The sequence below is a fragment of the Trifolium pratense genome, linkage group LG7, assembly GCF_020283565.1.
Source record: "Trifolium pratense cultivar HEN17-A07 linkage group LG7, ARS_RC_1.1, whole genome shotgun sequence".
Classification (NCBI taxonomy): domain Eukaryota; kingdom Viridiplantae; phylum Streptophyta; class Magnoliopsida; order Fabales; family Fabaceae; genus Trifolium; species Trifolium pratense.
The window spans coordinates 42,019,518-42,033,860 of record NC_060065.1 but is presented as its reverse complement, the minus strand read 5'-3'; the positions used below and the strand labels follow the sequence as shown (position 1 = coordinate 42,033,860).

General features: G+C 34.0%; 1 protein-coding gene across 5 annotated transcripts in view; it reads left to right on the top strand.

The window, feature by feature from the left end:
• Nucleotides 1-2,695: 2,695 nt before the first annotated feature.
• The window catches only part of LOC123894994 (cytochrome P450 72A68-like), an 81,181-nt gene continuing 69,533 nt past the window's right edge, over nucleotides 2,696-14,343 (top strand). Inside the window, exons 1-6 of one of the 5 annotated variants that reach the window (XM_045945167.1) lie at nucleotides 2,715-3,121; nucleotides 4,047-4,261; nucleotides 4,393-4,637; nucleotides 4,800-5,187; nucleotides 5,274-5,493; nucleotides 10,346-10,787. In XM_045945167.1, the coding sequence (XP_045801123.1) occupies nucleotides 2,851-3,121; nucleotides 4,047-4,261; nucleotides 4,393-4,637; nucleotides 4,800-5,187; nucleotides 5,274-5,493; nucleotides 10,346-10,557 (1,551 nt within the window). In that variant the 5' untranslated portion in view covers nucleotides 2,715-2,850 and the 3' untranslated portion in view covers nucleotides 10,558-10,787. Of the gene's footprint in view, nucleotides 3,122-4,046; nucleotides 4,262-4,392; nucleotides 4,638-4,799; nucleotides 5,188-5,273; nucleotides 5,910-7,461; nucleotides 7,677-7,794; nucleotides 8,040-8,201; nucleotides 8,590-8,675; nucleotides 9,338-10,345; nucleotides 10,788-14,343 lie in introns of those variants that run through there. The other 4 variants (XM_045945166.1, XM_045945165.1, XM_045945162.1 and 1 more) reach the window with 4 other exon arrangements.

Sequence of the window (14,343 nt, the reverse complement as noted above, 5' to 3'; positions counted from 1 at the left end):
GCAAGGAAATCACCAGTGAGTATGTTAGAGCAGTAGTTGGTGAAAAGGAATGTTGGATCGGTAGAGATTTGTTAGAGAATAGATCAAATTTGAATTGGGAAAACTAGCTTTATCGGTGAGATGGCAGCGGAAATTCCAGCCGATGGGCAAGGTGGTTGCCGGCGACTTTAACAAACAATGGATTAACGAGATCCGTTGTTTGTCTGATCTTATATGCAAAAAGAACAAACTAATCACTGGAAAAGCGAAGTCTGATCTTATATGCAAAAAGAACAAACTAATCACTGGAAAAGTGGAGAACCATCGTACCGGAGAGTCATGACTGAAAAAATGGAGACATAAGTGGCCCGATTTGGATCCTCAGCAGCGGCAACCTCTGCTGCGGTGCCTGCTGCTGGATCCTGACCCTTCGATTGATCCACCTTTAAATTTCAGATTAATACATAAAGCACAATATAAAACCTCTCTTGTTCCGCTTTGACTTGACATGCTTAACAAATCCTCTTTAATTTCCATCCTATCTTTCATATATCCATTTTCTTACCTTCAATTACTTGTTTACATATTTTTCTTAGTGATTACAATGTGAAGTGTATGCTTTCTTTCAAATATCAATCATCACCAAGAAATATATATAAAAGAGAAAGAACACAATTTCAAAGTTAGTTCTTTGCAGTGAAGGAAGCTTTGGTTGTGAGACCAGCATCATTCTCAACAGGTTTCAAATGACACCAAAAGAAGAAATCTCACGAACCAGATGAAAAGCTTTATACAGCTAAAACAACTTGTGCAAGTATAAGATGTGCAGGTGCAACATGTTGAACAAGATGCGCCAGACGTCTTACTCAGGGGGAGAATACATGTACGTGCAACATGTTGAACAAGATGTCCCAAACAATGGCGTACGACATCTTGCCCCCAGTACAGCAAGCTGAAGAACTTAAAGCTTATTAAATACACGCAAATCTCTCATGTTGTTACTCGCGTGAATTCAAAGATTGTCAGCTGTTTATGGTGATATAATAAAGTTTGTTATCGAACCTAAGTGTTAGATATGATTGGGGATCATAACTAACTTTGATAAATGATAAGATTAAATCTTTTATCTTATGGAGTTTTTTTTAAAACAAAGTTTGTTTTAAAACTGAATCATATGAGCTGACATCTCACGATCTCTACAATCAAGAGGAGGTGTCGAAAAGATCAATATGAATCTTTTATCTTATGAAGGAAGTTTTAAATCAAAAGTTTGTTTTCAAACTAAAATCCCCTATTAGCGTGCATCTCAAAAAACTACAAATCAAAAGAAAAACATGGCTATAAATAGAGACTAAAGCATACGTTTTGAAGCACGAGCAATAACTGAAGAGTGCGAGTCCAAGACTTTGTACCCACTGTGCAAAGTGATACCGGCTTTTAGTTGCGATTAGATGTTTGGTTGTTGAATGTGTATTCAACATTGAAGAACGACAAAGAAGAAGAACCATCACTTGTGATAGTGGTGAGAGGAAAGTGGGCAGTAACTCATATAGGATTAAGAAAATGCATACATATCAATAGGTTTTGGTATGCGTTGTAAGACTAAGTATTAATTCGGAGTAGTCGGTTTCCTTTCTTGGATTGGTATCCCCCAAAGTAGGTGTGGTTTGCACTGAACTGAATTAACATTTACTTGTGTCGTTATTGTTTTCAGTATTTTACTTACTGAGCAACACTTGCCTGGACACAAGCTTTTGAGCACAAGATTTAGGCACACACACAAATAAAAAAAATAAAAAATAAAAAAATAAAATTGTCACATCAAATATATTACTTTAACCATTTTTATTTTTATTTTTTTTATATCTTGTGAGTGTGCCTAACAACAAATATTTGGGTTTGTGCCTAGAGAAGTATTTCTCTTACTTCAGTATTTTTAAGTTGATCATGCGATTCAGTTGTCGAACCAAGTGTCTGAGACATCTAGTAATCTACACAGTTGTCCCAGACATTGTGTAAGACATCTGTCCTACCAAAAACAGAATTTCAATTTGTTAAAAAAAATTAATATTATTTGATAATAAAAATATACTAAATGGAGTGAATGGGTATTATATATAGATCGTAATTAAGTATAGATTTTAAAAAAGTAAATTATTTGACTGGATAGAAAAATGTAAAATTGTAATTTGTAAATACAATAGTTTAAACGAAGGAATTGAAAGAATAAGTTACACCCTATATTGCCTAGGTGCGGGTAACAGTACGGAATATGACATTTTTATTCAAATTCAACTAATAAAAATACATAAATCATTAAGTCGAATACATGCATTACCAAAATTTGAATCTCAATTTATCATGAGTGTCTCTTGGGTCAAACATTCATTTTTCAAAGCACGTTATTCATTTTCATAAAAACTTCATAAAAATTTACTATTTAAAAAGTTAGCATATCTCTTTATTTATTAAAAAAAGGAGAATGTTAACTTGTGCCCTTAAGACACATGTTAAGGAAGCAAAAATAGAAAGTATTAAATGCTAATTTGTGCATTTTGACTTTTAAAACATTAAATTTCTTATATCATTAAATGTTGAATTACTAAAAAAATTGCTACCTCGGTGACTATATTGAGGGCCGACAAGGCATTATTGATAATAAATCCTTTTACTACAAAAAGATAAATACGGATAGAAAAGAACAAAAGGATAACATTGAAAATTGTGCCGGACATCATAGTTTTAGCCACCAAAATCCTATAAAATCTATGGTCCATATTTGGCATACACACACAAACTTTCACTACCTTTTATTTCATTTGTTACATTATTATCTCTATTCTTTGCCCCACTAATTATTACAAACAAAAAATGGAATGGATTTCAAGCATAATTCTCATCCTTGTGACACTTTGTTTGATATGGGCATGGAAGGTTTTGAATTGGTTGTGGTTAAGGCCAAAGAAGTTAGAGAAGTTGTTAAGAGAACAAGGGCTTCAAGGGAATCCATATAGGATTTTAGTTGGAGACACAAAGGATCTTTTTAAGATGGAAAAGGAAGCAAGATCAAAATCAATGAATCTTACCGATGACATATTGCCACGTGTCAATCCTTACATCCATCATAGTGTTAAAATTCATGGTATGTTTGTACTTTGCTCAATCTTAGATGTCCAGTCATCTTTCTAGTAGTAGTACACTCCACTGGTGACTGGTCCCTTGTAGTAAAACTCTTAATAAAGTTTTTGGATTTTTAGAAAAGTAGTTGAAATTTTGAAAATCTCCTTAGTTTAGTTAATAAAAATATTGTAATTTATTTATTTTAAATGGTAAAATTTTGACAATTAAATTACTTAAATAAAAGTTATGGTAGTAACTTTGTTAAAAGCAGTGGCGGAGCAAAAAAAACCTTTGTTAGGGGTTCAATTTTTAAAATTTAATTAATAAGTATAATAATAATTTATATAAAAAATAATATGGATTCAAATTTTTGATGTAGAATTGGTTCAAAATTTGAACTAAAAACATTCACTTTTGTTAATCAATCTTTACTTATATTTTGGGACAGAGACGAAACATCATGGTGCAATAAGTCTATTAAGGAGATGAATTATCTCCAGTGTACTTTACGGTGGAGCAGATCCGGTGCTCAAATCAGTCATAATGTCACTGGAGACAACCTGATCCCGTCAATTAGTGATAGTTTTTGCACAAAAGTAACTACTACTATTGTCCCTAGTTTTTAGAGCAATTCTTGTGTGTCACCTCTTTTAATCACCTCTTTTAGTCATACTTAAAAACATTTGAAATCATATAGTAATTATTTAATTGTTATTTTTTCTCTACTTTTTTTTATTTTATTTTTATATGTGTGACCAAAAGGAATGTTTGAATCATAAAAATTATTATAGTTTTCATTGGAAAATGGTTTGTAGTGTGTCAACTTTCATATGAGAAGTGACAAATTTTGGAGCTTTAACAAGAGAGAGTGTTGAGAGAGTTGGTTCAGGCCATTAATTATCAGTTTCCTATCTAAAAGTGCTTATAGGGTTGATAATTGTATGCAGGGAAGAATTCTTTTATTTGGTTTGGAATAAAACCAAGGGTGACACTCACAGAACCTGAGCAAATAAAAGATGTATTGAACAAAATCTCTGAATTTCCAAAGACCAATTATAAGATTTTCAAGTTACTAGCTAGTGGTGTTGCTAGTCATGAGGGAGAAAAATGGAGCAAGCATAGAAGGCTAATCAACCCTGCTTTTCACTTAGAAAAATTGAAGGTTAGTTTCCCTATACTACACAATTTTTATGCCCCATTTTCAAAATACATGCTCTGAAATTTAATATTATTGCACTCATTTTGACACAAAATTTGAGCATAAGTTAATATTTCTTTATTATTACACCACAGATTATGACACCAGCTTTCTTCACAAGTTGCAATGATTTGATTAGCAATTGGGAGGGAATGTTGTCTTCAGATGGATCATGTGAAATTGATGTTTGGCCTTCCCTTCAGAATTTAGCCAGTGATGCTATTTCTCGAACCGCATTTGGAAGTAGTTATGAAGAAGGAAAAAGAATATTTCAACTTCAAAGAGAACAAGCTGAACTTATAACAAAAGCTGTAATGAAATCTTTAATCCCTTTATGGATGTAAGTCTAATATTTATATCATAGTACTTAATTTTTAACTCTAAACATTTTCGCGTCTCTAATTTCTATGGTTACTTTAGCATTTTCTAATAGTGATTTATTTCATAACAAATCAACACTTCGAGTTAATTACTAAAAGGCGGCCGACATTTTTGTTTGTAGGTTTTTACCTACCATTGTCCATAAGAGGATGAATGAAGTCAACAACGATATAAAGTCTTCGCTTAAAGATATGATTAACAAGAGGGAGAAAGCATTAAAGGCAGGGGAATCAACTAAGAATGACTTATTGGGTATTCTTCTTGAATCAAATCAAAAGGAAATTGAAGAAAATGAAAGCAACAAGAATGTGGGAATGAGTATTGACGATGTAATAGAGGAATGCAAGTTGTTCTACTTTGCGGGACAAGAGACTACTTCAGTTTTGCTTGTTTGGACAATGATATTGTTGAGTAGGTACCCCGATTGGCAAACGCGTGCAAGGGATGAAGTATTGAATTTTTTCGGCAATAAGAAACCAGATTTTGATGGGCTAAATAACCTAAAGATCGTAAGTATTATTATATGAATTCATCGCTCTCAAAATAACTGACTTGTTTCTAAGAAAATAATCTAACAATAAAATTTTTGTGATAGGTCACCATGATTTTGTACGAGGTTCTTAGGTTATACCCGCCCGTAATTGGCCTAGCTCGAAATGTTCAGAATGATGTGAAACTTGGAAATTTGACATTACCAGGCGGAGTAGAGGTTTTCTTACCAATTCTTTTGCTTCACCATGATTGCGAACTATGGGGTGATGATGCTAAGATGTTCAATCCCGAGCGATTTTCTGGAGGAATTTCGAAAGCAACAAATGGCAGAGTTTCATTTTTCCCATTTGGATGGGGTCCTAGAATTTGCTTAGGGCAAAATTTTTCTCTATTGGAAGCAAAGATGGCAATGGCAATGATTTTGCAACATTTCTCATTTGAACTTTCACCAACATATGCTCATGCTCCATCCACAACGATTACTCTTCGACCACAATATGGTGCTCATATTATTCTACGCAAAGTGGAAACATAAAACTATAATCTAGTAAGATGTTAAGGAAGGAATTTTATTATATTATATAGTACTACTTACTTTGTCCAAAAAGTTCATATTGTAATTAATAACACAAATATCTTGAGTGCCATCATGTTTAATTTCCTTCACTTATAAATAGGGGTGTTCGCGGTTCGGTTTGGATCGGTTTTGAGGCAAAAACTCATCCGATCCAAAAATAAATTCATTTGCGGTTTGGTTCGATTTTGGATGACAAATAAACAAAATCCGATCCAATCCGATCCAATATTACGCGGTTTAATTTGGATCGGTTTTTGGATATCCAAATTATAAATTGTAATTTTTTTTAATAAATATAAATATTATAAAAAACGCTACAAAATAATAGTTTGACATTTTTGACAAAATAAATATTAAGTTTGATGTAAAATATAACATAGAATATATTGAAAATTAATATTTTGGAATGACAATTACCAATTATATTCGAAACATATAAAAAGTAAAAAAAATAGATTAAATTAAACTAACATATAATATTAACAAAATTTAAAATGAATAAAAAAGGTTAATGCAATATATATATTTATACTAATAAAAAGATAAATAAATATTAAAATATATGTATGCGGTTTGGTTCGGATTGGATCGGTTTTAAGAAATTAATCCGAAATCCGATCCGATCCAGCGGTTTTCACAAAAGAACATCCAAACACATCCAAAAAACTTCGATTTTTTGCGGTTTTCGGTTTTTTTGGATCGGTTATCGGTTTTTATTTGGATTGGTTTGGATTAGAGCCCCATCAATGATTTTATATTATTTCTAACACAGGAGAGGTTGCAAAGGATCAGACAGCAACTAAGAGCTATTGAGAATCCTATGCAATGCTTAGTCTCTACTACTAGTAGAGTTGCAAAATAGGTTGTGCCCACTGGAAAATCAATTTAACCTGTTATGTTATGCTTAGTCAGTAATATTTTTGCAGCCATTAGCATATTTTCTCGCTACAAACCAATAAACTTAGATTTTAATAACTTATGTAATGATTGTTGGGTTACCTTGAGTTTCGTTATTTTGACGGTTCAATCCGTCCGGTGTCAAGGTGAGGTGGGAGTTACAGCACGCTCACCTATGTTGGTCTGGCCTCCCCCCTTTCAAAAAGGTTGATAGTGGTGCGCCAGTGGATTGGTCCGTTTTGCCACTCCTAATTACCACTACTACACAACATCCATCTAAAAACATTCACTTTTCTTAATCAATCTTTACTTATATTTTGGGACATAGACGAAACATCATGGTGCAATAAGTCTATTAAGGAGATGAATTATCTCCAGTGTACTTTACACTGGAGCAGATCTGGTGCTCAAATCGGTCATAATGTTGCAGGAGACAACCTGATCCCGTCTATTAGTGATAGTTTGCACAAAAGTAACTACTACTATTGTCCACTAGTTTTTAGAGCAATTCTTGTGTGTCACCTCTTTTAATCACCTCTTTTAGTCATACTTAAAAACATTTCAAATCATATAGTAATTATTTAATTGTTATTTTTTCCCTACTTTTTTTTTTTATATGTGTGACCAGAAGGAATGTTCGAATCATAAAAATTATTCTAGTTTTCATTGGAAAATGTTTTGTAGTGTGTCAACTTTCATATGAGAAGTGACAAATCTTTGGAGCTTTAACAAGAGAGAGGGTTGAGAGAGTTGGTTCAGGCCATTAATTATCAGTTTCCTATCTAAAAGTGCTTATAGGGTTGATAATTGTATGCAGGAAAGAATTCTTTTATTTGGTTTGGAATAAAACCAAGGGTGACTCTCACAGAACCTGAGCAAATAAAAGATGTATTGAACAAAATCTCTGAATTTCCAAAAACCAATTATAAGATTTTCAAGTTACTAGCTAGTGGTGTTGCTAGTCATGAAGGAGAAAAATGGAGCAAGCATAGAAGGCTAATCAACCCTGCTTTTCACTTAGAAAAATTGAAGGTTAGTTTCCCTATACTACACATTTTAATGCCCCTTGCTCTAAAATCTAAATATTTATGCACTCATTTTGACACAAATTTGAACTATTAGTTATTATTTCTTTATTATTACACCACAGATTATGACACCAGCTTTCTTCACAAGTTGCAATGATTTGATTAGCAATTGGGAGGGAATGTTGTCTTCAGATGGATCATGTGAAATTGATGTTTGGCCTTCCCTTCAGAATTTAGCCAGTGATGCTATTTCTCGAACCGCATTTGGAAGTAGTTATGAAGAAGGAAAAAGAATATTTCAACTTCAAAGAGAACAAGCTGAACTTATAACAAAAGCTGTAATGAAATCTTTAATCCCTTTATGGATGTAAGTCTAATATTTATATCATAGTACTTAATTTTTAACCCTAAACATTTTCGCGTCTCTAATTTCTATCGTTACTTTAGCATTTTCTAATAGTGATTTATTTCATAACAAATCAACACTTCGAGTTAATTACTAAAAGGCGGCCGACATTTTTGTTTGTAGGTTTTTACCTACCATTGTCCATAAGAGGATGAATGAAGTCAACAACGATATAAAGTCTTCGCTTAAAGATATGATTAACAAGAGGGAGAAAGCATTAAAGGCAGGGGAATCAACTAAGAATGACTTATTGGGTATTCTTCTTGAATCAAATCAAAAGGAAATTGAAGAAAATGAAAGCAACAAGAATGTGGGAATGAGTATTGACGATGTAATAGAGGAATGCAAGTTGTTCTACTTTGCGGGACAAGAGACTACTTCAGTTTTGCTTGTTTGGACAATGATATTGTTGAGTAGGTACCCCGATTGGCAAACGTGTGCAAGGGATGAAGTATTGAATTTCTTCGGCAATAAGAAACCAGATTTTGATGGGCTAAATAACCTAAAGATCGTAAGTATTATTATATGAATTCATCGCTCTCAAAATAACTGACTTGTTTCTAAGAAAATAATCTAACAATAAAATTTTTGTGATAGGTCACCATGATTTTGTACGAGGTTCTTAGGTTATACCCGCCCGTAATTGGCCTAGCTCGAAATGTTCAGAATGATGTGAAACTTGGAAATTTGACATTACCAGGCGGAGTAGAGGTTTTCTTACCAATTCTTTTGCTTCACCATGATTGCGAACTATGGGGTGATGATGCTAAGATGTTCAATCCCGAGCGATTTTCTGGAGGAATTTCGAAAGCAACAAATGGCAGAGTTTCATTTTTCCCATTTGGATGGGGTCCTAGAATTTGCTTAGGGCAAAATTTTTCTCTATTGGAAGCAAAGATGGCAATGGCAATGATTTTGCAACATTTCTCATTTGAACTTTCACCAACATATGCTCATGCTCCATCCACAACGATTACTCTTCGACCACAATATGGTGCTCATATTATTCTACGCAAAGTGGAAACATAAAACTATAATCTAGTAAGATGTTAAGGAAGGAATTTTATTATATTATATAGTACTACTTACTTTGTCCAAAAAGTTCATATTGTAATTAATAACACAAATCTCTTGAGTGCCATCATGTTTAATTTCCTTCACTTATAATTTATAAATATAGTTAAAACTTTGTGTGGATTGGATTTTGATAAAGATATTTGTATTCTATAAGTTTGTCTTGATGTGTTATTCATATTGAACTTATTAACATCTCATAAAATTTTATGTGGACTGCTGCTCATGAGCGCCTTAACGAACTATCGCAGAAGCAGATGGGGGAATGGTACACTACTAGAAAATTCGCTTTTAGAGACCGATTTAGCGACCGAAATAATTCGGTCGCTATAGAGACCGAATTAGAAACTGAATTTCGGGCGTCAAAGTTAAAAAAAAATCAGTCGCTAAATCGGTCGCTAAATAATTACAGAGACCAAATTAGAGACCGATTATTAGCGACTAATATTGCGGTCGCTAGATCGGTCGCTAAGTGATTATAGAGACCAATTTGGAGACTGATTATTAGCGACAGCAAAGCTGACGCAAGGTTATTTTTTTTACAAATTACTAAAAAAAAATCAAATATTACTACTAACTAGACAAAAAATAAAGCCAAACCATTGAAATTGTTTACACAATGAGGAGTGCTAGCAACACACTCTTTAACAAACACACTCTAACACACTCTCTTCTATTGGTTAAAATTTATATGAGTCCCTTAAAAGTTATATGGGTCCACATTTTGTTATGGGACCCATGTGAATTTCAACCAATAAAAGAGAGTGTGTTGGAGTGTGTTTGTTAAAAAGTGTGTTGCTAGCATTATTCTTACACAATAAACGAACTCCACAATAAACCACACCTAAGTCACTCTCTTGTTCACCTCACTTAAATTGAACCCTAAAACCCCAAATTGTTTGAACCACCCTCTTCCCTCATCATCATCATCATCATCATCATCGAATTCATACTTCTTCTCTTTCACGAACCCATAACACTTATTCACCTGAAACCATTCACCACAATTGAAACCCTTAACTACCCTTAATCCAGAACACTACTCACACGATTGAAATCCTTCACCACTCGAATCTCTCTCTCAGAAACCCTTTAACACTCACGAACCCTAACTACTCACGAACCCTAGTCCCTAACTACTCGTATCCCTCTATGTATGGCGCTGTTTCGTCTCTGTAATTATCAAGCAACAAATGGCAGAGTTTCATTTTTTCCATTTGGATGGGGTCCTAGAATTTGCTTAGGGCAAAATTTTTCTCTATTGGAAGCAAAGATGGCAATGGCAATGATTTTGCAACATTTCTCATTTGAACTTTCACCAACATATGCTCATGCTCCATCCACAACGATTACTCTTCGACCACAATATGGTGCTCATATTATTCTACGCAAAGTGGAAACATAAAACTATAATCTAGTAAGATGTTAAGGAAGGAATTTTATTATATTATATAGTACTACTTACTTTGTCCAAAAAGTTCATATTGTAATTAATAACACAAATCTCTTGAGTGCCATCATGTTTAATTTCCTTCACTTATAATTTATAAATATAGTTAAAACTTTGTGTGGATTGGATTTTGATAAAGATATTTGTATTCTATAAGTTTGTCTTGATGTGTTATTCATATTGAACTTATTAACATCTCATAAAATTTTATGTGGACTGCTGCTCATGAGCGCCTTAACGAACTATCGCAGAAGCAGATGGGGGAATGGTACACTACTAGAAAATTCGCTTTTAGAGACCGATTTAGCGACCGAAATAATTCGGTCGCTATAGAGACCGAATTAGAAACTGAATTTCGGGCGTCAAAGTTAAAAAAAAATCAGTCGCTAAATCGGTCGCTAAATAATTACAGAGACCAAATTAGAGACCGATTATTAGCGACTAATATTGCGGTCGCTAGATCGGTCGCTAAGTGATTATAGAGACCAATTTGGAGACTGATTATTAGCGACAGCAAAGCTGACGCAAGGTTATTTTTTTTACAAATTACTAAAAAAAAATCAAATATTACTACTAACTAGACAAAAAATAAAGCCAAACCATTGAAATTGTTTACACAATGAGGAGTGCTAGCAACACACTCTTTAACAAACACACTCTAACACACTCTCTTCTATTGGTTAAAATTTATATGAGTCCCTTAAAAGTTATATGGGTCCACATTTTGTTATGGGACCCATGTGAATTTCAACCAATAAAAGAGAGTGTGTTGGAGTGTGTTTGTTAAAAAGTGTGTTGCTAGCATTATTCTTACACAATAAACGAACTCCACAATAAACCACACCTAAGTCACTCTCTTGTTCACCTCACTTAAATTGAACCCTAAAACCCCAAATTGTTTGAACCACCCTCTTCCCTCATCATCATCATCATCATCATCATCGAATTCATACTTCTTCTCTTTCACGAACCCATAACACTTATTCACCTGAAACCATTCACCACAATTGAAACCCTTAACTACCCTTAATCCAGAACACTACTCACACGATTGAAATCCTTCACCACTCGAATCTCTCTCTCAGAAACCCTTTAACACTCACGAACCCTAACTACTCACGAACCCTAGTCCCTAACTACTCGTATCCCTCTATGTATGGCGCTGTTTCGTCTCTGTAATTATCAAGCAACAAATGGCAGAGTTTCATTTTTTCCATTTGGATGGGGTCCTAGAATTTGCTTAGGGCAAAATTTTTCTCTATTGGAAGCAAAGATGGCAATGGCAATGATTTTGCAACATTTCTCATTTGAACTTTCACCAACATATGCTCATGCTCCATCCACAACGATTACTCTTCGACCACAATATGGTGCTCATATTATTCTACGCAAAGTGGAAACATAAAACTATAATCTAGTAAGATGTTAAGGAAGGAACTTTATTATATTATATAGTACTACTTTGTCCAAAAAGTTCATATTGTAATTAATAACACAAATCTCTTGAGTGCCATCATGTTTAATTTCCTTCACTTATAAATATAGTTAAAACTTTGTGTGGATTGGATTTTGATAAAGATATTTGTATTCTATAAGTTTGTCTTGATGTGTTATTCATATTGAACTTATTAACATCTCATAAAATTTTATGTGGACTGCTGCTCATGAGCGCCTTAACGAACTATCGCAGAAGCAGATGGGGGAATGGTACACTACTAGAAAATTCGCTTTTAGAGACCGATTTAGCGACCGAAATAATTCGGTCGCTATAGAGACCGAATTAGAAACTGAATTTCGGGCGTCAAAGTTAAAAAAAAATCAGTCGCTAAATCGGTCGCTAAATAATTACAGAGACCAAATTAGAGACCGATTATTAGCGACTAATATTGCGGTCGCTAGATCGGTCGCTAAGTGATTATAGAGACCAATTTGGAGACTGATTATTAGCGACAGCAAAGCTGATGCAAGGTTATTTTTTTTACAAATTACTAAAAAAAAATCAAATATTACTACTAACTAGACAAAAAATAAAGCCAAACCATTGAAATTGTTTACACAATGAGGAGTGCTAGCAACACACTCTTTAACAAACACACTCTAACACACTCTCTTCTATTGGTTAAAATTTATATGAGTCCCTTAAAAGTTATATGGGTCCACATTTTGTTATGGGACCCATGTGAATTTCAACCAATAAAAGAGAGTGTGTTTGTTAAAAAGTGTGTTGCTAGCATTATTCTTACACAATAAACGAACTCCACAATAAACCACACCTAAGTCACTCTCTTGTTCACCTCACTTAAATTGAACCCTAAAACCCCAAATTGTTTGAACCACCCTCTTCCCTCATCATCATCATCATCATCATCATCATCGAATTCATACTTCTTCTCTTTCACGAACCCATAACACTTATTCACCTGAAACCATTCACCACAATTGAAACCCTTAACTACCCTTAATCCAGAACACTACTCACACGATTGAAACCCTTCACCACTCGAATCTCTCTTTCAGAAACCCTTTAACACTCACGAACCCTAACTACTCACGAACCCTAGTCCCTAACTACTCGTATCCCTCTATGTATGGCGCTGTTTCGTCTCTGTAATTATCAAGCAACAAATGGCAGAGTTTCATTTTTTCCATTTGGATGGGGTCCTAGAATTTGCTTAGGGCAAAATTTTTCTCTATTGGAAGCAAAGATGGCAATGGCAATGATTTTGCAACATTTCTCATTTGAACTTTCACCAACATATGCTCATGCTCCATCCACAACGATTACTCTTCGACCACAATATGGTGCTCATATTATTCTACGCAAAGTGGAAACATAAAACTATAATCTAGTAAGATGTTAAGGAAGGAACTTTATTATATTATATAGTACTACTTTGTCCAAAAAGTTCATATTGTAATTAATAACACAAATCTCTTGAGTGCCATCATGTTTAATTTCCTTCACTTATAAATATAGTTAAAACTTTGTGTGGATTGGATTTTGATAAAGATATTTGTATTCTATAAGTTTGTCTTGATGTGTTATTCATATTGAACTTATTAACATCTCATAAAATTTTATGTGGACTGCTGCTCATGAGCGCCTTAACGAACTATCGCAGAAGCAGATGGGGGAATGGTATAAGTCCCGTCTGCGTTGCTTGTGGGAATGGAGATGAAACTATTATCCATGTTTTGAGGGATTGTGTCCATGCAATGCAAATTTAGATTAGGCTAGTAGCCTCAACTCACATTACTAATTTCTTTTCTTTGACTTGCAGAGAATGGATATTCGATAATAAATATGACGAGTTCACATAATAGAGAGTGGCAGACTACTTTCATGGTAACATGTCGGCACTTGTGGATGTGGAGAAATAAGAGTATTTTTGAAGAAGACTTTCGTCGAACTACCAACCCAACTCATGTGATCCTCAAGATGGCTATGGAGATTGATAAATACAAGCAAAATCATTTGAAGGGATGGATGCATCAATACGATACTATTTTCATTGGTTGGAAGCAGCCTCAGGAAGGATGGGTCAAGCTAACATGTGCCCTAAAAACACATGTTAATGTGAGAGCATTGTGGAGCAGCTAAAGGCATAAATAAGGGGAAGCGGCGAATTCCCCGAAAAAACGCCTTAAAATAGCGAAGGTTCTAGAGGAGTTTTCCACAAAATTAACTAATATTATTGATGACTCTTTTGCAAATGTACAAAATCATTCAAGTAATAAAGT